Here is a 27,236-nt window from a genome sequence, read left to right on the forward strand (position 1 = left end):
ATATTTATTGAACAATGTTAAAGCAGACCAGCCCAAATTTGTGTCTGACTTGTGTGGCGCCTCTTTCTGACATGTTCATCTGAATCAGCTCTCAAAGGGCCAGGGGACTTGTAGTAATGAGTCGGGATCCATCCATCATATGAGTAGTAAATGTGAGATGTCACATGTGATTAGGACTTGGCAGAAAGTGTGTGAGGGCAGCACAGGGGTCTGACAAATGACTGCTTGTTAGCTAGGTCTGCCGCCTTACCAGTCGGGCAATGATTGGTGCTGAAGCGCCAACAGATAAATAGACAGGCAGCAGATAGTGTCGGATACGACGTTAAGAGACAGAGCGCACGTTGACAGATGGGACATAAGGGTCAAGTCGGGGTAGTCGGATATGGAGGAGGGTGATGAGCTACTAGGAGTGACAGATGGATCAAATGTAATGGGGAGAACAGGGCTAGAGCTACAACAGCAGAAGGGCTGAAAAGAAAAGTATAAACCTTAAATGTGGTTTTACCTAAGGTTGCCTTTGTTGGTGGCATACTTGATATGGTTGCAAATGTAGTTATACATTCCATGGGCTGTTGTGCAGTCTCTGGCATCAAAAACCTGCAAAACAAAAATTATGAAAAAAAAAAACCCTACTCAGACCTTAAACTACAGAAACACTTTCTTTGGCACCGTAGTAAGTCTGCTGCAGATTTAGCATAATTGTGGAATAACTACTACAGTCCTAACTCTCAGAAAAAGTAAAGATCTTATTCATATTCTCAGAAAGTTCCTATCCAAGTCAAATCATTCCTAACAAACAACTGTAGATAGAATAAGGTGGATAGTTGCTTAGATTGACTAAGTAAACAATTGACTTAAGTTCTTGCTGAGGAGACGTTGTTGACTCTGTTAAGTGCAACACTGTCCTCTAAGATGATCAGTTGATAAAAGAAAATAAAACCTAACACAAAAGTGCTCCTAGATATCAATAGAGAGCGTGCCTCTGTTTACAAAGCTCTGATAGAGGAATAGATATGTTTTCTAAAATGACTTTGTCCAGGTATAACAGCGGGGCTGCAGACTTTAAAATTCATTGTTGTCTTTTTCTCAGTGCATTGTTGTCTCTCGTTTAACACAGAAAGCTGAGTACTTTCAAATCCAGAGAGGAGATCACAGTTCACAAGGGAATTACTAGACAATCATTCACTGCTATGGATACGATTCTTGTATGATACAAATATGTACATTCACCTCTTTTACATCTATTTCTTCATGTGCATAGAATATAAATGGTTTTCATTTATCTTATCCAAAGTATGTATTTATGTACGTATTTTTGCTGCAACTTTTTCCCCCCAATTCTTTTCAAACATTAAATATTAAAAACATGTTACTGTCTAAATACTATTAATCTCTATCAATGCTTTTGTTTCCTTAATCTTCTGATTGAATAATTGTTGGCCCACTGTAAGTCCTCCTCAAAACTAAAATTTCTTCGATGAGCTTTGTTAAGGTCTAAGAGGCTTTGTTAAAAAGCCTTTTTTCTGAGGTAATGTTCAGGAAATTCTCAAGATTTTTCCTAAAATGATAAGTGCTAGTTTTAATCTTGAGATCATTTGTCTGTAGGCATGATGGCAGCCATACGGTTACTCCTAGCCTAAAATCTTTAGACATTGTTAGTATATACAAGTGAAAACATGACTGGAATTCATCATGAAAGGGTGTGTGTGAAATCAGTATGTGGGGGAAAAAAAAAAAAAAAAAAGAGAAAAATGTTGCTCTGTCCACACCTACTGGTCGGTGGTGTACCACACTTTTAGCCATTTAAAAATATATATATTTTTTAGAATGCCTCTATGGAAAAAAGAAATATTCTTTTATTTCTCTAGAGGGGTGAGTACATTATTTATACCACTATATTTAATTCTAAATTACTTAAAAGCCAAGAAACTGAAATTACTGCTAAACTATTCTATTACAGTAATGGTGGTAAAGTGTTAAAATACGTTTTGACAATTAATTTTAGTTCATTGTGTTCACTTTTAGCTTTCTCTGGAAGACAGTGAAGTTTTGGATGAATGTCATTCTTCACATTGGCTTTTGCATAATCCTGAGATCTTATGGAAAGAGCTGTTTGAATACCATGTTATTTTAAGGCTAAGGCAGGTTTTTAACAAATTCCTTCTCTTTATTTACCTGAATAAAGTAAAAGGACCCAAACATATTTGTTTGCTTTGCTGTTGGCAAAAACTAAAACGACAAGCAAAAGGTTTTTCCACTAACAAGACACATAATCCATGACATATTGGTTACAACCTGTAGTTTGGACCACTGAATCCGTCCCACACACCGGGCAGCATTCCTCCAGGCATGTTTGGCTCCATAAATCAGCTCAGTGTCTTTCAGTTGATAAGTTCCTGAAGCTTCAATCTCTTTTGTCACCTCCTCCCACCTGTCTACATGGGCCTTGGAGCCATACCTGAGAGGCACAGGGACACAATTATCACAACTGACCAAACAGAATACTAAATTATGAGCATATCTGGCATTGTCAAACCAAGTAATAGGTTGTGAAAAAGGAAAATATCTTGACACATTGATAACATTGGTCCCTCATGAGTGCTGTGCCTAAAAAGAAGCAAAGTAATGTATTAATTGGTAAATATTCCAGAACTTAATTGGATAACCAAGACCCTAAAAGCAGGTGTCTGATTGGTAACATGTTATAATCAATGTCAGGCCTAAAGTTGACCTTTTTTTTTCATTTTTCTTTCATTTCTGCACAAGCAAAACACATCTTTATCAAAAAAAATAATACCAGCCTATGTAGAAGATAGTTGCCTCCTCTTCTGAACTTTAAATGTCATTTTTTTTGCAATGTTTTCATAAAGCATAAAGCCTGTATATGTAAAATTAAACTTTATAGCAAATGTGGAAATGTTAACTTGCCCTTAACTCTAAAAGTTAAGGGCAAGTACGATAGAAAATAGAAGTATAACAGCCAGTAAATAACAGAAAATGTAAAAGAAAATATAGTCCCAGAAAAGGTTAGACTATTTTACTGTTGAGCTTTAGTTTTCCTGTTAGTTTTCTGTTTATTAAAAAATTTAAAGTAAAAAGTTGCATGCTATGATAAAATTTGTAGATCTCTTTAGATGATGCATAAATTCAGAAATGAAAAAAAAAAATTCAGGAAGAAAGTGTCTTTTTTCAGATAAAAATGTAATTAGGATGGGATCAAATGAAGTTGAGATCAGTTTTTTGACTTAGTTAAAACATTTTCTGCTGTATTTCTGCACCGATTATCAGTGTGACATGCCAACAGATTTCTCATTTTGTTGTCTAGATCATTAGAATTAGATGAAAATCGAATTAAGTTAATCATTCAAACTCTAACAAATCTCACTGGTTTAGATTGCTTTCCGTTAAAAGCTTAACTTGCCTTTTAATAGATGTGTAGTATTGGTCAATAAAGTCAGCAGCCAAGGGAAGAAGCTCCTCTTTGGTTCGAACTTCGTCTGGTTTGCGTGCGTGCTGGTTTGGCACCATCACAGAACCGATGCAGACATTTTCACTACAGATTGGCATCTGCAATTAAGTAGGCAGATGAGTGGCGTACACCAAAATGCTAAACATCAGAAAATTCAAAAAACTAAACAAAAGGAAATGATAATAAAAACATGAAATTTGAAATTCTTTATACCCTTTAAAAAAAACTTTGCGCACAAACCTTAAACTCAATGTTATTTGTGGTCCTGCAATTCCAGCTGGGACAGTTTTACTGCCTTCAGTTCTCAACCTTTCATATGACTTATTGTACATGTCCCGGTTACAAGACCTCAGGACACCTACTAAGGAGATACGTCAAGGTTCAAAACCTCTGATAGTTCGTCACTGCTTGTCCAATCAGAGACCAAAAAGTAAGAACCAAGACCCTGCATTGTACTATCAAGTCATACCCAGACTATTGGATGACATTTCTATAATGATCTGTTTTATTATTAACTCTAAATCCTATACTCAATGTTTGAGTCACTGAATTGCTACATTTTTTTTTTTTTTTTTTTATAATCAATGGATAGTATGTGTGTCAATGAATGAGTAAGTCTATGAGTCATGTTGCTGCTTCATAAAACAAGGACTTGAAGACTGAAATACAGAAGGAGAGGCAAAGAAAAAAAAACAGATGGCTACAATGGGGGGAAAAAAGAAACCTTGATGCAACCTTGTGTCATCAGCTTATTATCAATATTGGTCAGCAGGCTTGATTTCTTTGGAGAACAAAGATCAGAAGTGGAGGGTTTTAGCAAAAAGATAATTTGACTATGACCCAAGTACATCCAAAATTGGCTTGTGAAGCTAAACCACCCACTGACACTTGGCCAACAGTTTAAAAAAGTGTGTCCAAAAAAACAAGAAATACAAAGAATGAAATCCATCTGTGAGCAAAATGAGGAAAAACAAAAAACATGGAAAACAAAAAGAAATGTTCAAGAATAAGAAAGAAAAAAATCAAGCTGGGAAAAGGTAGCCGACAACAAGCAATAGCAAGACCAATTAAACAAAGAGGTGACGGCAAAAATGGATGAGCAGAGTTAAAAATAAGACAAAGGAATAACTCATGCTCTAGCACGTCCGCTCATCACACTGCTCTGGGTATTCATGCCAGCCAGCTGTCCTTTTGGAAAAAGACGGATCATCTGTAATATATAATAAATCTGAAGATGCCATTACAGCTCATTCATTGGGATGCACACGACAGGCTATCTGCTAAGCCACCAAAGAGATTTGGCTGCTGTTTACAAATGGGCAGTGCTTGCTTTAAAAACAGCAATGCTTACCTATTCATGGGTAGATAGATTCTATACTAAAAAATAAACTTTGGTAGCACGATAAAATATGTCATCATGCTATTCGATGGCCAACTATAAGGTTTTAGCCATTTTAGTCCCAATGTTTTGGAGAATTATTTAGCATTTTTTATGTAATATAGAGAACCACCAAGAATGGAATGCCTTAAGATGAACAATATTGGTTTTGTTGTGTGCTTATTTTAGTATCTCAATTGTAACACAGCTTGGGAGAAAGTGTGCTGACCCATTTGTTGTTCATCATCAGCAATCATCATCAGCCCCCTCTGCTAGGAGGGTACGCCACAAATGGTAAAGAAACTATCAATGAGATTGCTGTAACCAAGTAAACTTATGGATAGTTTAATGCAGTGCAAAAATACAATTCTATCCATATATTCAATATTTTCCTAAGAAAACATGAGACTGAAGTCAGACCTTTGATTCAAATTATACCAAATCATATAATAATCAACATTAGTTCTATGATACTGACTGTATTCCAAGAATAAGGAATGGCACAACAGGCTACCCTTAAATATTAGGTGGTTAGCGTGCACACCGCTTTATCAACCCAGAAAGCTCATTTAATGTTCAGCCTTCAGCACTAGTTGAAAATCTTCAAAAACTATAGTTATTTGATCAGGCAAAAGAGGGAAGCCATGTTGGAATTATCCCAGGGTACTGGAAAAATATACGATTGTCTTCTTTTTTCTTAATTTCAAAAGTGACTAAAGTGTCCAGGTCCAGTAAAGTAAGGTCAAATCATCTTTGATGTCATCATAAGATCCAGCATGGTTTTTAACCAGACATTATTTTGTTGTTGTGATGATCCCCATTACTATGACTTTCAGGTCCTGTGATGAAACACATGATGCCAGCATCGAAGCCATAGAACATGGTCGGTCTAAAAGAACTCAGTAATTTAGAGGTTATGCAGTTTGATGAAACATCGGTATCGATATCGGTTATTGGCTACATGAGTTTTAAAATATCGGCATATCGGATATCGGCCAAAATCCCAATATCGTGCATCCCTATAAATAACTGCTGAACAATCTCATGGATGATGGTCTCCATCCCCTCCAGGGATGATTTGGGTTTCAATACAGCAGACCAATATCTTTTACGTCTAGAGCTAAAGAAGCCAGGTCTGCCATTGGGTTTAGCTGGATTTCATGAGACTGGCAGATTTAATGCATCCTTGTCTGTCAGGTCAGTTTTAGGCCTACTTCAACAGGTGGCCATGCAACGTCTAGTCAAATTCACCTGTTATCTTTAACACTGTATTAGTCTCTGTCCGTCTTATGAGCTTTGCAGGGTTTTCCTGCCTCTCAGACTCTGCTCCGCTAGCTTCAGCAGCTGCATTAAGCAGACACCCCATCCACATGAAAAAAACATCTGACTAGAGGGCTCTGATACAAACAAAGTCTATCTGTATGATGAAAATAGCAGCACTTTGGGGCGTAATCGTCATATAAAGAGGAAAACATGCATAAACTCTGTAGAGTTAAACTTAATGAATAGCTTTGATTTTTTCATTATAGGAATATACAAAATGTATACTTTTGGATTAAGATGAGCAATAAGGACTCATTTCAGCAAGACAGTTCACCATGGGCTCGTCTTAAAACAAGCTAATGTAAAATGATAAGGCTAAGATAGCCTTTTCTTTCAAAGTTAAGTAAACTAAGGTACAAGGGAAAAGGAATTATGTAAAAACCGATAAAACCCTGTTACATCAATGACCACAGTAATTAACTTATCAATTTAAAATGTACTTACATTACAAAACTAGTGATATACCAATTTCATAAAAAAATATGTTATTCAAGTTGTGCCATCAGTGGAGGCATTTCTGTTTCCCTTTGTACTTTTGATACCTGTTTTTTCATTTAAAAAGAGTGGGGCAGAATCCATACACTTATTCTTTATAATGGCATTAGAAATAGACTTAGACCTTGGTAGCAAACATCCCTTAGGTTTTTGTTAGTGGTTGCAGCAATGAAAAATGTATTTCAATAAGAATTTTTTTCCTGCCTTACCTTACTGCAACCGTGGTGGAGGACATCATTATAAATGGTGCCCGTCTCCCAGTTCTTGATCTTTATGAAGCGAGGGCATTTGGAGGGGCTGCCATTTTGCACAGACTTAATGGGTGAGGTCCTGCCCTGGGCTGTAGACTGCAAAGAGCACACAGACATTTAGATTTGCATGAATTACAACTGTAAGTACACTAATAGGCTCTGACCCTTGTAGCAAGTGGTGCAGGATGGGTGAGCCATTTCCCACCAGGAGTCACATTGAGAAAAGCTGAAAAGTGACACAGCCCTCCAACTGCCATGAAGCAAATGTGAGCGAGACAAATAGACATTAACGGAAGAGTTTAAGACAAACAATCATTATAGGGATGCATTTCATCATGCAATCAGTGTGGACCCCAGCTCTTACTTCTCAGAAGAAAATTGTTCTGCATTGTGCTCAAGACTCTCTCACAGAGACTTATGAAAGTAAAGCCCATTACAGAAACCATTGACATTTTTCCATTCTTACAGTTCCATTTCATTTTTTACTCCATAATAAAAGCAATCAGCACCAAACAGTCGAGGGTAAAACTGCTCTCCCTTGATTGGGGTTCTCAAGCTACTGACTGATCAATAAAGGCAATTTAACCCCAAAGTCGACAGTAAACGTTCCTCGCGAAAAGCAGCAAGTGATTGCCGAAGATCAACGTAATCAATGGCACTTTCTTGAAGCTCTCTCATCATCTCCTACAGCATTGTTAATTACACATTTAAACGGTTCTGAGCAACAGGAACACAATCATTATGCTTTCTGGAGGGAATACCAACAGTGTTGACTGGCTGAGTCTTTGTGCTTTAAAAAAAAAAAAAAAAAAAAATCATTATGCTTTCTGGAGGGAATACCAACAGTGTTGACTGGCTGAGTCTTTGTGCTTTAAAAAAAAAAAAAAAAAAATCACAAAAAGAGATCTGGAGGTTTGAACAGAAGACATAAAGACATTTTCTCATGGTATGTTCAGGCTCAAACATCAGCAAGACTCACTGCATGGTTAAGCAGTGACACATGATTGACACAGAAATGTTGGAAGAATTCAGTGCTGAGAAAGTTTTATTCAGAATTCCCCAAAAGATTTTCAGAAACATGATTTCTTGACAGCCAAAAAAAAAAAGGAAGGCTGTCGATTTGCTAAAAACTTTGGCATTTCATTTTATGAAAAATGCAGCATGGACACTTTGGTAGTATTACTTTTACATGAACAGATTTTGAATGTCAGTGTTCTCTGAATTTTCAACCTAGAGTAGATACAAATGGGAATTTAAATGTCAAAACAGAATATATATATATATATATAAGAATGGTAAATCATTTGACTCTTGCATCTAAAGCATCCAGCTTCATAAGGCATGGGATTTGTAAATATTTGACAGACAAGATGACAAATACAATTTGATGGAAAAGGCAAAGCATTTTGTCACTTATTTCAGGAAATGAAACTTGTTTGAATTCATGTAATATTTCAAATCCTTATATATAACCATTTATGATTATAAGCCAATAAAAATTATTACTTTAAACCAACTAGAAAAAGCATTTTTAAAGTGAAAAATGTGTTACTGCCATGTTACAGGCTTAATCACTGAGACAAGAATTTTGTCATTACTCAAGCAACCCTTCAAAGGATTGTAAAATTAAATTTAAGTTAGTTCAGTGAAGTTTAATCGCTATTGAAATGAAACTGGTGTTCGCATTTAAAGACCCCCCTAAAAGAAATCTTAAACTTCGGCTATAGGTGTTGCTTTTGCTCATTAAGCCTCCCTGAAACTAAAGATGTCAAATGCCTCTCATTTGTGACGCATTCCACCCATCCTTGGAAGTTGAAATTTCCTACTTTGTTGGAAATTTTTAAACTGGAATACTCGCTGACATCAACAGGATGATACCCGACTTCCTATAAGATGGATGCTACTCATCCTAGGCATTAACAGAAGTTACATTTTCCTACTTGATTTTTGTAGCCAGTCTTCATTTTGTATGAAGCTTTAAGAGCTGTTTGAGCACTACTGTACCTTTAGGTGTTTATTGTTGCTTTTAGTCTTCTATAAAAACTGCAAGAATGCAGTGACCAGTCATTTCTTTTTGGGTAAAACAGCCCCATAAAGTTATGATCTATTTATTATAAATGAATCTGCATGTCCACACCTTTGTGGACCTGAAGCAAAATGAATAAGTTAAGCATCAACTGCTGGTAAAAAAATAAAAAATAAAATAAATTTTTTCTCCTTTTCTAGGTTTCCTTGTTTTTCTTTAAACCACAACTCAAAATTACGTTTTATATTTCCTGTATCTAATTGATCTAAACATCCCTCATCCCACCCTATAGATATCAATTGAAAAACAATGATGTCACAAGTGAGGTACGGATGTAGAGGGAGGGTCTGCTTTACAAGAAATGACAATAACAGTTAATCTGATGAAGAAAATGGCATAATGGAAATAATTTCCAAAGTCTTTGCAGCAAATGTAGTTATACAGTAAAAGCTCCTTGTCCCAACCATTAAAACTTCTCATAGGAAATTGAGATGATGAGAATCAAGATGGTGGGGGTGGAATGAGAGAAGCAATAGAAAACGGATGACACAGACAGCTTAAGAGGAGAAATTGTCATTGTTAAATATTAATGCGATTCTCAGGATTAAGAAAAAAAAAAAAAGATTGTGAGTCACATTTCCCGATTTCAGCAGCCTCTTCATTGAGAGTGTCACCAGAAATCGGGTGAAATTTTTTGCCATCATAGTTTTGCAAAGTGATTACATATGAATCATAATGGAGGAGTAACTTTAGCTGAAGAATAAAAATCTTTTGTCTGAGAGACAAAACTGGATTGCAGTTCAACATGTCATCTGAAATTCTGGCAGTTGGAAAAAAACTCAACTGGCACTTTCTTAAAAATACTCAGGCTCAATAAGATTATCAACAGAGAGATATTTCATATTTATTCCAATTTTGGGAAAAATAAAATGTAAAAAGTTGAATTCTTAAGTCATTCCACTCGTCATCCTGCAGTCGGTAATAATAAAAAAAAAATACTCGCTTATTCTCCCAAAATGTTCACAGGTCTAAGTGGCTGGATTAAGCGAAGGCAGGGAGTCTATTGATTGGAAGGAACAGTTCTGCAGCTGCATGTATTCATTGGGTCTACTGGAAATATTCCATCCTATCCGGCTCTATTGATGACGACTCCAGCAGCATCAGAAATGTGCAGATAATGTGGCATTGCAGATTGTGACACTACCCACATCACTCCAACCCGTGATGAGATCCTGTGTGTGGAGGTCATATTCAATGCTCAGAGAGCCCAGAACTTGAAAGACGCAATGCTTATGTGCTTTGATCAACAGGCAATTTAACACGGCCAATACAATTAAACTTTAATGTATTTTATTCTTTTTTCTTATTTTTTTCCCTCTTCCTTGTAAAAAAAAAAAAAAAAAATCATGCTCAGTCTAATTTGATGCAGAGTGCCTGTTTAGATTGAACTGGCTGCAGAGTCTTAATTACTGCATGTTTAGTTCTGGAATGCACTGTATCTAGCCAATCGTAGCTCTGGTTGTGTGTTTAGCATTGACCTGCTGGGAGGTGAAGTTCCACCCTTATATCCTGTCTTTTGCTGTTTTTAAAAGGTTATCTTTAAAGATCACCTTGTATAGTCCTCAATAGGGTCTCTCAATCTACTTTGGCCAGCTTCTTTGTCTCTGCTAAAGAAATAGATCACCTCAGAACAATGCTGCCTTCATTATGCGTCTTTCAACTCTTCCTCAAAGGCCAGAGTTGTTAAATATATGACTGATCCATCTTCTTGACAAACTTAATACCCCAGCTGTCAAAATACTCAACACCACTAGATTTGTCAGCAGCCCATGTGTTGAAGTTTACAGTTACATGAAAAATGTAAAGGAGTTACAAAAACTTTGTGGGCTGGTGAGCGAGACCCAAATAGGACAAAAACTCTCATATTACTGCTTAATTAATGTTTTGTCAATTCTTTTATTTACCTTGTCAATATCAGCATTGTGGTCTGCCACTGGCATGTTTTCCATCACCCTGTCGTTATCTGAGACCAGCTGCGTGAATTTCTCATTTCCCACCCCGAGATCCCTGGAAGAGAGAAAGAAGGTTTCCATTAGGTGTGTCCTCTCTGATCTTGTGCAAACCAATTTCATTTCAATTTAAAACATGACATAAAGCAAACCCAGACAATCAAAGGTACACACAGACTTGACAATACTCAGGTTTGGGTTAGTTGACACAACACTTGTGTGCTCACCAACATGCTATCAAAATTATGACATCCCTCATCATGTCTAAAAACACAGCCCCTACATAGCATTGTTTTTATTTTAAGAAGGTTACAAGTACATAGGTTTGTTTAATGTTGGAAAGTGGGCTAGTTGTGTTCGGTTAGTCTCTGTATGACTTAAGTATCCTTAAGCCAATTCAAAATTTCACCTAATAGGTATGAAAATTATAATTTGGGATAACACTACAACTAATATTTGAGTTACAGGGAAGAAATGTACAAAATAATGATACTCTATCTCAGTTTGAGGCAACTGCTTTTGATGCCTAATAAGCATTGTGTGTGTTTGCTTTGGGAGGAGGGGGGGGCCACAGCATAAAACACAAAGAATTCCCCTAGTGAAGTTTAGTTCTCAACTAAAACGCCCACCCAGATTTTGCCTCCAAAAGTCCCCCCCCCCCCCACCCCACCCATCTGCCCTTGGCCCATCGCCATAAGCATGTGTCGCTGCCAATTGTCAATCCTTGCAGGCATTATTTCTCTGTTTCACACTTCCTTTCACGTACCATCCCGTTATTGCCACAATTTTGCAAAGCATATTCTTGCCAATGCAGTAGAGTTGGGGTTCAAACAGGCTCAAACAATGGGAGAAGTTGCATGTGTCATTTGAGATTAGCACTGACTGACGCAGAGAATCATCTGTCTGACGTCCTACTGTGAAAATATACCTCCTCCCCGGCTGAAAACAAGCAATGTTCATTGTTTCAGTCTTTTCTGTTCCTGACAAAAGGTCTTTAAAAGCTGATTCGAAATACTAATGTGGAAAAACTACCAAGAAAAATATTAGCTTAACTACAGCTTGGAGATCTTCCTATTTCCTAGACAACCTTTAGTTAGATAACTTAGAGATTGCTGAAAGTCTGAAAGGCATAAAAGAATTTGTAAGATGGATAATTTATTAACCCTTTTTTATGTAATTGTGTTATTCAAGCATCCCTTGGTACACTTTTAACAAACTTTTCTGTTGTTGAAAGTGTAAGATTGGTCAGAATTGTTCTCTTTTGTAGAGTCATTATACTGGGCTGGACACTACATTGTACAGGACTAAAGAAACTACTAAAGGCACAAAAGTACATTTTCTAAGCTTTGTTCCTATTGTGCAAATTAACAAACTTAAAAAAAATATGAGGCATTGACTCAAATGATTCCATCCATTATCTGACATGCTTGTCCCAATTGGGGTCTCCAGCAGTCAATGGACGAGAGGCGGGGTACACCCTGGACAGGTTGCCAGTCCATCGCAGGGCAACACAGAGGCAAACAAGACATACAACCATTCACGCACACACTCACACCAATTAACCTAACAGGCATGCTTTTGGACTGTGGGAGGAAGCCGGAGTACCCAGAGAGAACCCACACATGCTCAGGGAAAACATGCAAACTCCATGCAGAAAGACCCCGGGACAGGAATCGAACCCCAAATCTTCTGCTGCAAGGCAGCAGTGCTACTCACTGCCCCACTGAGCAACCCGTTTAGGAAGTTAATTACAATAAGAAGGTAACATTTAATAGCTGGCAATTTAGGCAACTCTACACATAGTAAAGCTGTGACTAAATGGTTCTTTGCATATCCAAAATGGAATTTCACTAGCACAGTATGAGGTCCGTCATTGACCCCCCTTTATGAACAAAGGTACTGGATATGGAGATCATAGTAGTCAAGCTAAACAAGATATATGTGGGGAAAATCTCATATGGTTGTGTCCAGATAGTCATTTCCTTTAACTCCCTCAAATAAATTTGAAAAAAATCTGTCATCTGTATTCAGCAAATCTGAATTCCTGTTAGACATGCGAAAAAATGTGGCCTTTAACCTCAACTCAAACTGAAACTGATTGCCCAAATCCTTAAAACCAAATGTCATAGAACTGACTTTTTTTTAATTATCTTTTTTTTTTATTTAAACATATTGGCGTTTCAGAAACCTCAGCCTTTTAAAGAACCTGGTTACACCGTAATCTTGGTCATTTTCTTTATTAAATTTTTAACTGTAAAAGATAAAATTTTGATTCCTTTAAAGACTAAATTTAACAGAGACATGAGAGATGAGAACTGATTATGCACAAGAATTACCTACATAAGTAGATTAGTATTAGTCTGGTTTTGTTACAAAGTCTTCGTTAGAGGATGTTTACGTGGGGTTAAAAAGGCCAGAGGAGTGCTACAGCACCTGACTACCAAAAGGGTGTGGTCACAGCATTCAGGACATTGTGTTTCTAAATGTAGATGCAATACAATGGCAACATCTGTAAAAATTGGTGTAAGAATTTGGAAAAGGTTATCTTGAAATCTGACACTTATCAAAACAGGACAACACAAGATATATTGATATATTGTGTTAAAAAAAGAAATACACCAACTTTTAAAGACTTAAAACCTGTTTTTTCTTCACACTCTACACACTCCTTCTGACAGATGGTCAGCCACTAACAAAGGAGAGTTCACTTAAAAAGGACAGCCTGTGGTATTATTTTCATGTCTGCAAAATCGGTAAAACTTAAAGGTGTAAGAAAACCTTCTGTAAACAAGGTCAAAAAAGTCAGCAACATTTAATCAGTGTTCAGACGTTGAAATACTTTGTATAACGATCAAAATGGACTCTTGTAGAATTGTGTAACTGTGATACAGCTCACTGTGTTGCTGATGGAAAGAAAACGAAAATTAGCATAGTGTGGCTTAAACAGCTTCATTGCATTTAAATAAAGTAATCAAATAAACTTAAATAAGCATTAAAAATGCTCTTTTGGTGCATTCCTGGAATTTGCCATTTATATGCAAGACCTGCAAAGAAAGACCTTATCCTACCACTCAACACCATGCGTTTGGTTATTAATTTGCTTAGTTTTAGCTTCAGAAATGTTCAAATCCAGTTCCTCTAAACTAATTTAAAAGTATTGTTTTAGTGTGCTTCAACAAACCTAAGCATGGAAATTAAATCATATTTATGATGGGCATAAAATTATTTGCATTGGTTGGCTAAGAATGAGAAATTGATCATAAACAGACTGCGGCCTCAATCCGATTACAATTTATCGCAGAAGCAGATAACCCAGATGCCAATAACAGAACCCTGTGCAGATCATGTAGGCAAACACAAACATTGATTTTTTTTTTGCCCTGAAAGGTCTTGTAAAACCTACTCCCCAAGGACTGTTAAAACTTACAGTACTTCAGTTATTCTACACTTAAGTGCACCATTTATGACCCTCCTGATTAAATCCTCATAAGATCATTGACAGCTGAGCTAATGATTTGACTTTTCTCCACCAAGCTCTAAACTTTAGAACTGAGACTCTCTTTAACAAGCTACCTCAAAAATTTGAAATTTGTTGGATTTTGCCACCACATTTAGCAGCTTCACAGTAAAGAAAAGCTGTAACACAGATGAGAGACTTCAAATGGAACCATCATAATGGGTTTAACAAGTCAAGAAATGCAGCTGACAAATATATTGCAAATACTGTCACTTTAAGTGAGGTTTACTGGAGGCCAGCATGCAGACATGAATTATGTACACCACTGTAGTCTGAGTCATAGTACTGACAGCCTGGATGTAACAGTTAATGCAACACAGATGTGCCAGGCTGTTAAAAGACTGCATGATGGCACAATGAACAGGAATTCTTTCAGTAACCAAACCAGTTGCAAGCTCTTCCTTAAGCCAAAAACATTTTCGCTCAAGGGTCTCAGGTCTAATTCTAACTGGACTTCAACTGCAGTAATCAGCTTTCAGGAGAAAACAGGACATGCACAGTTGAACTAAGCAATCAATAATGTTTTATCACATTGGAAATTACCATGCCACTTGAATCTCTGCATCTCTTCTCCCTGCATTCCGCTGGCCTTCTCCGTTAATCTCTTTTTTGCTGTTTTTGATGAGGTGCAACACAGGTTCAATCTCCTTTAGAAGGTCGTTGTTTTCTTCCAACCCATTGCATAGGAGAGCCCCACGGCCTCCATCCTGGCCCGGCACGCCTCCTCTCTGCAAGAGAGTCTGGGTGATGGAAGGAGAGGACAGGTTCTCAATGGCCCTCAGCTGGGGGTCTTTGTTGAGTTGCTGCCCAGGACTGTATGCACTGAGAGGGGACCACTGATCAAAAGACTTGGAGGGTGGGAAGGTTGGTCTGGTGATCCTCACCGTACGCTGACGGCCATCTCTGGTCAAGGTGGTTTCCAAGTGGGTGGTGAAGCCTTCAGGCCCACGGAGGATAAGCACAGCATGGCTCTCAGGGGACACATTTTTCAAAGTCTCCAAAGCTCGCTCATAAGAGAGGTCCACCAGTGGCTTGTTGTTGACAGCCAGCACGATGTCACCCACCTGCACCAGGCCGCACTCTTCTGCAGCTCCGCCGCGAATCAAGTCTGACACGATGACAGGTGGCTTGGACACTCTCTGCTTTACCAGGAAGCCCAAGCCACCAACTTTCCTCTTAAAAAGGCGAACTGAGATGATGTTGGGCTGCAGCTGACAGACTGTGGGCTCTGACTCCTGCATTGTGCTTGTATGAGACTGTGTGTTTATTTATGCTCACTTGCACGATTGCCCTCAGGTTCTAAAAAAAAAAAAAAAAAGAAAAAAGAGGAAACAAAGATATTCAAGTTAAACTAGTAACTCATAGACCTGTCCAGAAGCCTTAATGCCTCTGTACTAACTGGTTTAAAAACATTCTCTGCTTTCCCTTTCTTTTACAGGTACATTTTAAAGGCTACCAATTAGATCTTGAAAATCTCTCAATCTCTCAAAAAGAAAAAGAAATAGAGAACTGCAGAACTGGAAACCATATGTTCCACAGTTATCGGAGAGATGTGTTTGCACAGCAAACATAAGATTAGCAGCAATCATTTGAAAAGCAAATATATAGATTGTAATACTGTAAATATTTAATTACAGGTGATTTGCATTCAGAAATCTCAAATTCCATTACTAGCAACATTTCTTTTAAAGAGCATCTGTAATTTAAAGATAAACATGACATTTTCATGGTTGAACAATCTTTAGCATCAAAGATAAAATGCAAGTTTGCTTTATGTTGAGAGAATTACTATGTTTGTGTAATGGCAAAGATTTTCTATACATTAAAGTGGAAAATATGCTTTCGGATATAGTAAGCAATGTGTTCAGTTTTTTAAAATGTTGCAAACATCATTTGGATCATTTATATAGATTGCAATCTAATTAAAACTCAATTATCTGAACAACATTAAAGTGAAATAGATGAAGCTGCATTTCCAGAACCTTCGTAAGACAGAGGTAATTTGGTTTGGAACGACTGATCATGTCTTTTCAGTCAATGTTTTTGGGTAATTGCATTTTTGTTTTTTTTTAAGGATAATTCTGAAAATGCCCATTTAATTTGACAAGCTTTAGTTAAAGAACAAAGGATTATTGTCTATTCAAATTTTGTCTAAAAGCATTTAATTTCTCTAAATAATTTTGGATGGCAGCTTTTGATTGAGGTGTGCTATAGTTGGCATGCATTTCAAAGTTACAGGATTGCAGTACTTAAGGTGCAGTAGGAGATCTTAGAAAAACGGTTCCAGCAAGCTAAATTTTTGAACATACACAACCATGCCTCACCCTTCAGACCACCTCTCAAAACCACGCCTTCAAAACACATGAACGTGCATGCTGTCTGCAGTGTATCTAGAGTAGCAGGAGTAGCACTTCCGAGCAGCAGGAGCAGCGCATCCGAGCAGCAGGAGCAGCGCTTTGCTGATCTGGGAGCTGGCACTGAGACAGGCACAGCACGATGCAGTGCGCTATGATCACTCTTCTGAAACAGATTATTAATGCCTAAAGTAACTTAAAATGCGGTAATCTGCCAGCAAAACATGTTCGCTTTTACATGCATGAAAAATGCCTTCCAGCCGCTGCGGCAAACCGCGAGGAGGCAACCGGGTCAGAGGCTGCTGCTGAAAGTGATTCCTAGTGACGGCGCACAGCCGGTGTACGGGGGTCTGAGCGGCTCCGACAGAAATAGTATTTGAAGGCAGGATGGTAATCTGGATGAACAGACTGCACTGACAATGGTTTCAGGTGGACTTTCTCACTTCAAAATAGATTGAAACTACTTTTCACCCACTGATCACAGCAAATATAGCTGCCATTGTCACAGGCAAAGAAAGGAAACGGTAGCTCCACCCAACGCCCATTTTTCGACCGTGCAGCTAGAGCAGCAAAGATGCTTCAGCCGCACATCAGAACTAAACTTGTACAAGCATCAAAAGCAAAGCAGCACACACACCTTCGCTGCTCTTGCTGCTTTAGGTGTGAACGTAGCATAACAGTGGCTACCTTCCAGCCATGGCGTCCTGCATGAGCATTGAGGGAGTCGATTCGTTCATGTGTCAGGGTACAGTACGCTCACAGGGCGGAGGGACAAGCAGACGACCATGATGGACGTGTCAGGAACCGATAGTGTATAACTGACCGTGTTTTGTGATTAGTGGATGTTACTCATTGATTTCACACTGTAGCGGGGACCATTTATTTTAGTTTTACTTCCAGACCTTCTATTTCACTGCTTGCTACGCGACTGTGGGGAGATCTTCAAGCCACATGGTAAAAATGCGTCAGAAAAGATCTCCTACTGCACCTTTAAGGAGTGGATCCCTGGTCTTGATTAAGCTTCCATTCAACATTTAATTTTCACAAATGTACAACTTGCTAGTGATTATTTATATATATATATATATATATATATATATATATATGAGAAAAAAAATTGTTGCTCTATGCTTGTCGAGGTTGTTGAAGATGTAGAAACAAGGTGTTTCAGCGATCAGGTTAAAAATTTGGACTGAAAATAGAGGTAAAAAAGTAATGCTATTAAACGATTGCTTTTTTTGTGATTGCGTCCACACAGTGTGAACAAATTAAGCACTTTCTGGGTTCTAACAGACATGGACACCATGGGGCAAAAGTAATTAACTAATTAACTAATTAACAATGTGAGTAAAGGCATCAGGCTTGACATCAAAATTGTTAAAGAAAATGTAAGAAATTATAGATATGAATCTGTACTAGCTACTCTGCCTGATTATGTAACCAGCATTTCAAACATAGAATTCAAGTGACTAGAGGCTGCAGCTGGGTAACTGTGTATGATATCAATAAAATGAAATAATTGGATCGGAATGCTAGATCGGTATCAGAACAGATATGCAATACAAGCATCAGATCGGTGCATCTCTAGAAATAATTGAAAGTCAACTTGATAAAAGCACTAGATATTTTTTAGATTTTTCCAGTGTCTTTATCAAATTGTTCCCTAAAGGCTTAATCCAAGATGCAAGTTATCCTACATAATCTATTCTGTTTTCTGCCCCCCTCCCCCCAGTACGCTACAAAAAAGGGGACAAATAGTCAAGTAACATAGTTGCAAAATAATTGAATAAACCAACAATTAAAACAAATATTGTGATGAAAACTGAATTTCTGTCAATTTGCTGGAGCAGCTGTCCCTCGACAATCTCTGCTAAATCCTGTTGCTTGCTGTATATAGGGCTTCTAAATAATGCACTTTTATGGCTGTGTAGGAGACAGATGTGAGTTTACCATGTTAAAATATTGTCATTCAAAAAACTTGTGAAAAAATTGTAATTGAACAAATGGTGAAATATAGATGATCAGTTGCAAGACTTACTTTCCCTCAGTGTATAACAAAAAAGGGGAAAAAAAAGTTTGTTAAAACTATCCATATTCTTTGTCAATTAAGTTTTTTTATACTTCTGCGTCCTTTCAGACATTTATGTTTAAACTATAACAGTAAAAAGAGTTTCAAATATAATGTATTGCTCTCAATTCCATGCGAACTTTATTTTCCGAGGCTAAATACACTTGACAAGTATTTTTTCCCCAATTGTTATGCCCGATTGCGACTTTGTTTACCTATAACTTCCCCTTAAAACAATGCCTAAATGTGCTAGCCTTGATTTGTCTTTTTGCAAATATTTTAAGACCAATGAAACGATCCTTTTGTGTTTGAAATTAACTGCGGTTTTCACTTTTGGAAAAATATAGACATCTCTGCAGCTCGCCGCGTGGGTGGCGTCGGAAGGAATGTGCCTTGTGTCAGAGAAACCGGAGAGCCGCAGCTCCGCGTGAGCAGTGGGTACATTGGGGGCAGGCACTGTGACCGCAGCGGGAATAATTCAGCACCAAGGTCAGCGCTCTGCCTCCAGAGCAGCTTGTGTGAGAGCCGTCTGTTCTGTCACACTCTACGTTTATAATCAACAGCACCACGAGCACACAGAAAAGTTGGGCTCCACAGGTTTATAATACAGAAACTTCTGTAGATGCGAGAAGCTATATTATTAAAGGCAACTCGAAGCTTCAAACACCGACATATCTAAGCGTTGTGGCCTCGGGGAGATTTTTTTTCTCTTTTATATACACATACATACATACCACACACTGCTCGTTTAAAATGCATAATGTGAACTCTGGCTGGAATAACTTAATCTTGTGATCCTTTACTTTCCCGTTTTTGTACCTGTACCCCACTGAGATACAACAGCTGGAACGGATAGGGAAATGGAAGGGAAAGGTGTTCTGAATATCGGGTCTCTGGGGATGCTGCCGTGTCTGGGTGGGTAAGACTCTATTTAGGGGTTGAAATAACCAAAAACCCACAATCAGAAGCAAACAAATATTAACTAAGGAATTTATCCAACCATATAACAAATTACAGGAAAGATTATATAACAAAATACAATTATGGAGTGGGAAGTATCACTGCCGCACTCAGTAGCATCATGAGTAGCTGCAGAAGACAACCCAAAGTCGTTTGTATGTTAATTCGTTTCATAGCAACTGGAAATTATTCCTATTTATTTCCAAAGAAAGGAAAGGCCTGCTCAGTTGCATCCACGTATTCGTGGATTGAAGCAGATATCAGTTTTCTATTCAACTTATCAAGGAGCAGACTTACTTCGTATGCTCAAAAAGGTCGACCTCTCTTGGCTTGTTCCCCTGGACAGTCAGTTATATGAAAACAAACTTTAAAAATTTTAACTGTTTTTTTTTTGCTCACCATGTATTAGAAAAAAAAGAAAAAAAAGGAGAAATAGAGCGGGGGGAAAAAACAAACAAAATTATACCCAAGAAAAGAAAGGGTGGAATGCTTAATTAAGAGAACATTGGGAAGTGCGTTATTTGGAGTTCATGTCCATATAAGGCGAAGGAGTGAGCGGTTAAAAATGTGAACTTTCGGCTCCAAAACTGGATTTCCATGTTTCACGCCCGAAACATTTACACTGAGATCTTTGCAAGTCCAAGCAAAAAAGAAAACATACCAAGAGCAACAATTGCCTGGCGGCATATATGACAGTCGCGCATATAGATATTTAGAAAGAACTAGTCTTTTCCCGAAAAAAAAAATCAAAAAAAATCAAGAAAAAAAAAAAAAAAAAAAACATAACAAAAGAACATTTTTTGACTGATGTCTTCTCTTGCGTATGTGCACAGAAGGAGAAATACGCAGGGCTTTCCCTTTACCCGTTAATCAAGTGATTTTTTATTATTTTCTTTTTAATCAGCAACAAGTCATGGTGAGACTTTTAAAGAATTCGAACCACTGCACATACAAAAAACTAAACTAAACTTAAACTGTTCTTACCATCTCTAGATTACTTTAATTATTCCTCATCAAAATCGCCATATAACAGTGGAATGCGCAGCTATGATTAACGCAGATGCTGGAGGAGAGAAGGAGAGGGAAAACAAACAAAAAATCTAATGCGGGTTGGGACTTACCCTGGAGAACAAGGTCTCTTTGTTTAAATGACCTGCAGCAGTAAAGTTGGGATACAACTCCTGTGCTCTGTTCAGCTGAACTGTTCTCTCCCTCTCTGGACCAAAGCGTCTCCAAGTCTACGCGCTCTGCCTCTCTAGAGACGAGGCATGCTTGTGGCTCTCTGCGCGCAGGGGCGCGTTTTAAATACCAAGCGACGGGAGCCTCTGTGACGAGGCTAAGAGGGAGCAGTGCGCGCGCATCGACATCTACTGCAGGTGGGTTTACGTAGCCGTCGTCACTCAGCATGCAGCAACAGTCTTGTCAAATGACAATCCCCACTTTTATCAGATGTGGCCATACACGGATCGTAGAAAAAAGAAAACTTTGGCTTTCTAAACCTTGTAACGCTCTTCTTGCATTGCAGACCTGATACGAGTTCGTTTGTATGCCATAGAATTCGAGAAGTTTTATTTTTTTATACTGCGGTTATAATCAAATAGATTCTGTATTTACTTCACTTTCCTATATAGTAGTTTCTATGAAAACTATTCCTACACCACAGACAAATATATTCTCTGGTTAGGAATGCAAACCACAGTAAAGCTTATTGGAAGCATGTACACAAAAATGGATACATTGTTTAGAAGTATGCAGAAGGAAATGCGTGCGTTTCCCCTCCCTCCCAAGACAAATAAGTAATATAAAAAGGTTGGTAAATTACTGCAAAGCAATAATAAAATGCAAATATACATTATCCTTTAAACATCAACAATTTAGTACATGCAACTGTGTTCTAATACAATGCATCTAATTCCAACTGTGCAGGGGGTCTTTGTTTCTTGCTGAACAGCAATATAAAAACTCAACACAGCAGAAAGTGTTCCATGTAGGATAAGGTTAAAAAAACATTAGGTTTTAAGAATTTCACAGATAACTGTTATGCCAATGGAAAACTTAAATTGGCAACTGCAAACATACCATAATGTGGCCATAAACTTGATTGTGGAATTGATGTCACATACAGCAACAAGGCTCTATAGAAGGTTATACAGTTCTTAATTGGCAAACACCACACAGAAAACATGGAAAATATAAAATCTTGCTTTTGTCGGATCCCAACTATTTCTGCAGCATGTCATGAAACTCAGACATTGCAGAACAAAACACTAGGATTTCTTTCTCTGTGAATCATTATGGTGGCAGAATTATGCTGTGGGGATATTTATCTTCCGTAGGACAGATGGTGGTCAGAGTTATTAAGATGGATGCTGCCAAATAAAGCGACATTCCAGAAGAAAATCTATTACAGTTTGTAAAACACTTGCAGACAAATATGTTTTCCATACACTCAGTTTAGTTGCCTCAGAGATTACAAAAAACAAACTGTATTTCTCTCAATCTTTTTAGCATTGTTCATTTCGTATTTTTTTCATTTAGCCAATTTTCAAACCAGATCTGTGATAACACTACAGGCTCTGTGTGATCTTTTAGCAAGACTGTCTTTTTTTCAGCAATCCAAACATATTTTGAACAGAAACTGCATTTAACTGCTAAATTTCCTGTGCTGGTATTGAATATAACTGTGGGCATGTTCACCTTTTTTAGTAAGTGGAATGATTATAAACAACAGCCTCCTAGACTCTTTGTATTGGACATGCCATTACCAATGCCAACCTTGTAGCATTTCCGGTCAAAGTCTTGCTGTGGGTACTGTATTTCACAATAAAAGCACAGGTGAAACTTATCACAGACTGCTACCGAATTGTTCTCTATGAGAAACTTTTGAATCGCCATTGGAGACCATGAATTTCTAGAAAAGCCCCAAAAGCTCTGAAGATGTAAAAAAAAAAAAAAAAAAAAAGAAAAAAAAAAAAAAAAAAAAAAAAAAAAAAGAAAAAAAAGGTCCACTTTGGTTCAGCTGTGTCTGGATGACTGTCACCCAAATCCTCCAAATCTACCCCTGCAGAAAGCACCGATGCTGGGGAGTGGGCAGTGAAGGACAAGGGTCTGTGATGGAGATAAGTGAGGAGAATTAACAATCCTTCAAGGACTACATTAAAGCAGCTTTTTTTAAAGCCACCTAAACACCTCAAGCGCATTCCTTATTTAACACATTATTATTTCTATCTTTAAGCCATTTTGAGAGGAGAAAAAAGCCTTGCCTACTACTTGTCCCTGATTGGTTGCTGTGTTGTAGTTTCACAGAAAAGTTCAGCTCGTTTCAACTCCAGCGATCACAGCTGCACTCTCCTTGTGGTGCTGCTGTAGTATTAGGTGAGAGCAGAGCTCTCTTTAAGGGGGTGCTCGGGCTTAAGAGAATATGTATTTGTTATTATTTAATCTTTTAATGTGAGCACACTAAAGATGACTGGATGTAAGGTAGTTGAAGTACAGTTTGTTTAAGTAAAATTAGCTTTCCTCCTAATTTAAATTAGAGCCACTAATGTCTAATTGCTAACTAATGAGTACAGTCCCAAGTAGTCAGAAAAGTAGTCAATTTGATGTCCTTCCTCTCAAGAACAAAACAGTTTTCTAAAGACAAGCTCCACCTTTAAATAATGTCCTGAAGAAACTTAACATTTTTGATCAATCATTTGATCATCAATTTGATCATTTTTGATGGCGGGGGGGGTATAAGTATAAGCCGGGCATATACTGTCCAATTTTTTTGCCGTTTTCGGGCAGATTTCCCAGTCGTGTGAGAATTTTTCGATCAGGCCGGCTTTCAGCTTGATCGTGCAACCTGTAGTCTACAGGGGATAATGAGGGGTGATCAGCCTCTCACGACCACCTACCGATCAGAAATCGGGAGAAAAATCAAACATGTTTAAAATGTTTGAAACCCTGCAGTTTCGTTGTACAGCCCGTCGCACACCCACCAACCCTTTACACCCCCCCACACACACGTATATCTGGTTTCACTATTTCGGCAGGGGCTTTTCATTGACCTCAATTCAATTGTGAGTTATATAGCCCAACCTTGATCCTTAACCTAACCATTACAAGGACATGCCTAACCATAACCAGATCTTCATTCACATCTTAGTCGTAAACCCAATAACTAAGCCTAAAACAGTAATCTCCCACAAGGGGACCAGATGGGGGTCCCCATAAGGATGGTGGGTCCCCACGATGTAGTGGTCTAACAGAAAATTGTGCCTGCCTTGCAGGAAAAACAATTATTCCCCACACACACACACACACACACACACACACACACACACACACGGCACCAAGGCTCAATGTCAAAAAGTAGCACAAATGGGAAAACAAGTTCCTTAACAGTTGAAAGCATGTTGGATACTTCTTAAACACCCAAGGCCTTTACAGTACAGCATTTAGGACCCAGCTAGCTCTCAACACGGCTCTGTTTACCTGGTCATTTAATGTTGGAACCTAAACCGGTTGTAGCAACAAACCTGGTTTTAGGCATGCACACATGCACCTCAGGCAGGTCAAGCTGTTCCTACAGGTTGGGGCTCTAATCACTGAACAAAAAGTTTTACAAATGGACAATTTTGAGTAGTTAATGGCGTGTACTTTTTCCTTTAAAAAACACACCCACCCCTCTTGGCAAACCCCAACCCGCTTAGCAAAATTCTTCAAATTAAAGCAGTGAGACTTGATTTAGAGGACTGAATGTTTAATTCATCGCACAGAAAATCGGTAAGAACCTTTGAGCTTTTAATACATTTTCTTAATTTAGTGAAATAGCAGTACCATTACACTACAGGTGTTTTGAGAATGTGAAGACAATAATTCCCTTTGTTTTATGTAAAAACAAAGGGACAGTATACATTTTACCTTGCCGACTTTACATTGGCCACCAGAGATTATCATTTAACAATACAATTACCAGGATTTTCCGTTTCTCCCTCCTATCACAGTTAATTGTTCCTCCCACTTCCTGCATTACAATCCTACCCCCTTCAGTTTGTTCCCACCCCTTCTGAATGTTCCTGCCACCTCTTACACTACCCCTCCCACAGGTAAGAGAATAATCTTAGAGCTGTTCAGACTCACATCCCCCAAAACAAATGTCCCACTAGCCCCCCCCCCTCCCTCCACCTTCAGAGTCATGTTTTGGCTCATGCCTCTCTGTTGATGAATGCATTAGTGGATATTACATCATTTTAATCAGAGTCACCAGATTTGTTACTAGAATAATAACAAAAAAAAAAAAGAAGCATCCCAAGCAAAGTTCCTAGAAGATTGAGAAGGAAATTAAAGACAAACTCAAATGGAAAACATTTGAGATGTATTTTTCAACTTTATTGTATATTCAGTTTTACAACCATGTGATAAACTCCTGGCTATATTCTCACACACACACACACACACACACACACACACACACACACAGTCAGCTAAACTCCCTGTTCAGAGATTCAATTTAGTTTTTGTTTTTTAACCTATTCAAACATAAAAGTATGTTTGTCATCTCAAAACACTTTATAGAGACAATTTAACCAGATCAGAGTGAAATTGGTTAAAAGCTTTTTTTTTTTTTTTATCTAAGGAGAACCAGCCGATTGCATCTACTCAACCGCAGTCCCTCACACCAAGCATGCGGGTAGTGACAGTAGAGAGGAAAACTCCCTTTTAAACAGGAGGAAACCTCCAGCAGAACCAGGCTCAGTGCAAGAGACCATCTGCCGAGGCCAACTAGGGTTCAAGGAGATGGAAACAGATAATGACAAATGAAATAAGTTCTTTTGTACTCAGGCTCCGCCAGAATACTTTGATGTGAATCAACATTCGCTTGGATGAGTGAACTTGGAGTGTGACAGATAATAGTCCAAGAATGAGGAAGGAGATGGGTAATAGTTTGCTTGCGTGTGAGAGAGAGAAGCTAAGCCAGGAGTTAAATGAAGGGGATTTTGAAAGATCATTGGCTTTGGAGAAGGTGCGGCCCTGAGTTGATTGGCTGTAGCTAAACAATGGACATCACAGGTGGTTCAGGTAAAGCTCATAAGTCTTCCAGATTTAATTTTTCAGTAAAGGTTAATTTGAGATCTTGAATAAGGTATCTCAATCGTTTCCACAATGTACAGAAGCCATTTTTAAATTTAGATCCGCAATTGTCTGTTAAACTAGTCACGAATTCTGATTCTTAACTAAACACTGTGTTTAAAAGTTTAACTACCATATTCTCTCCATTTCAGAACTGAAGAAATGCAGCCTCAAATGCAGATAAGAACAAAAGCTCAAACATATCTAAAGCTATGTTCACACAGCAGCCCGAAGTAACCAGACTCCTGCTTTTTTGCCCATATGAAACCTGTATCTGATCTCTTCATGAAAGTCTGAACAACATATATTTCAAAGAAACCCAGGCCACTTACCTATGTTGTCCTTAATCTGATCTATTCTGATATGTTTAAATGAGACCTGTGTGTCCAGATCACAATCCAACCTGAACGCCGATAATATTCGACAAAGGTCACCATTCTGGGTCTTCCAATTATCACTCATCTCATCCACCTGCATCTATTCCTTTATGTTTGGTTCAGCCCAAGCCATCAAGGCCAGATTATTGTTTGTTTTCCGTTTGTCCCCTGTTTGATGTCTTTAGGTTCTGTTTCATTAGTTTGGTTTATTGTAAGGTTCATGTCCCTGTTCCAGTGGGGAGATTATTCTCGAGCCAGTGTCCTCAGGGGATTTTATTCCCCAACCAGTGGTTAGAGCGTTTCCTAGTAATTCTGGTTTCCTGATTCCCGTGTCTGTCCGGGCACACTTCTGGACCCGTATGACTCTAAACCTGCCTTCATGCTCTGAGCATTCCTGGAAGCCATGATCCCTCTGTTCCTGTTGGGATCGGAACCCCTGGTTGAACTACGGACACCTGGATCTTGGAACTGTCCTGGTCTGATCAGTATCACTGTCCTGGATCGGATTCCTGCCTGCCCGCTGCTTGGGGTTGCTGCATCGAGGACACACTGGGCGGCTTCTCGTTGGCAGTGCATCGGCTGATCTTGCCTATTGAGAGGATGGACAGAACTGTCAAACCAGGTAAGTAAAGTAATCATCACCTGTAAAAAGATTGTGGTCACTTACCCACGTTTCTCCCTCCAGAATGTCAGTGGAATGTCAGCTGCCGTGGACCACAGCTCCGCAGTTCTGTTCTGTTTTAATAAATGTTTTGAACTTTACTACCGACTGTCTCACCTTGAATACTGGGTCCATCTGTCCGCTTTATAAAAGTAAATTAATTAATTTCAACCTGTAAGAAACTAATTTAGAAGCAGTCTGGGTAAAATGATGCAAGTGGTCTGTGGTAGTCCT

General features: G+C 38.3%; 1 protein-coding gene across 1 annotated transcript in view; it reads right to left on the reverse strand.

Annotated features, from left to right (window-relative positions):
* Positions 1–21,110, reverse strand: part of nos1 (nitric oxide synthase 1) — a 56,394-nt gene extending 35,284 nt beyond the window's left edge. The window contains exons 1-7 of the mRNA XM_015378863.1: positions 20,972–21,110; positions 15,012–15,767; positions 10,907–11,009; positions 6,875–7,012; positions 3,422–3,567; positions 2,296–2,458; positions 506–597 (exon numbers count right to left, since the gene is read on the reverse strand). Of these exons, the coding sequence (XP_015234349.1) occupies positions 506–597; positions 2,296–2,458; positions 3,422–3,567; positions 6,875–7,012; positions 10,907–11,009; positions 15,012–15,709 (1,340 nt within the window). The 5' untranslated portion in view covers positions 15,710–15,767; positions 20,972–21,110. The remainder of the gene's footprint in view (positions 1–505; positions 598–2,295; positions 2,459–3,421; positions 3,568–6,874; positions 7,013–10,906; positions 11,010–15,011; positions 15,768–20,971) is intronic.
* Between the last annotated feature and the right edge of the window lie 6,126 nt (positions 21,111–27,236).

The sequence above is a fragment of the Cyprinodon variegatus genome, unplaced genomic scaffold, assembly GCF_000732505.1.
Source record: "Cyprinodon variegatus isolate N-32 unplaced genomic scaffold, C_variegatus-1.0 Scaffold180, whole genome shotgun sequence".
NCBI classification, from domain to species: Eukaryota; Metazoa; Chordata; class Actinopteri; order Cyprinodontiformes; family Cyprinodontidae; genus Cyprinodon; species Cyprinodon variegatus.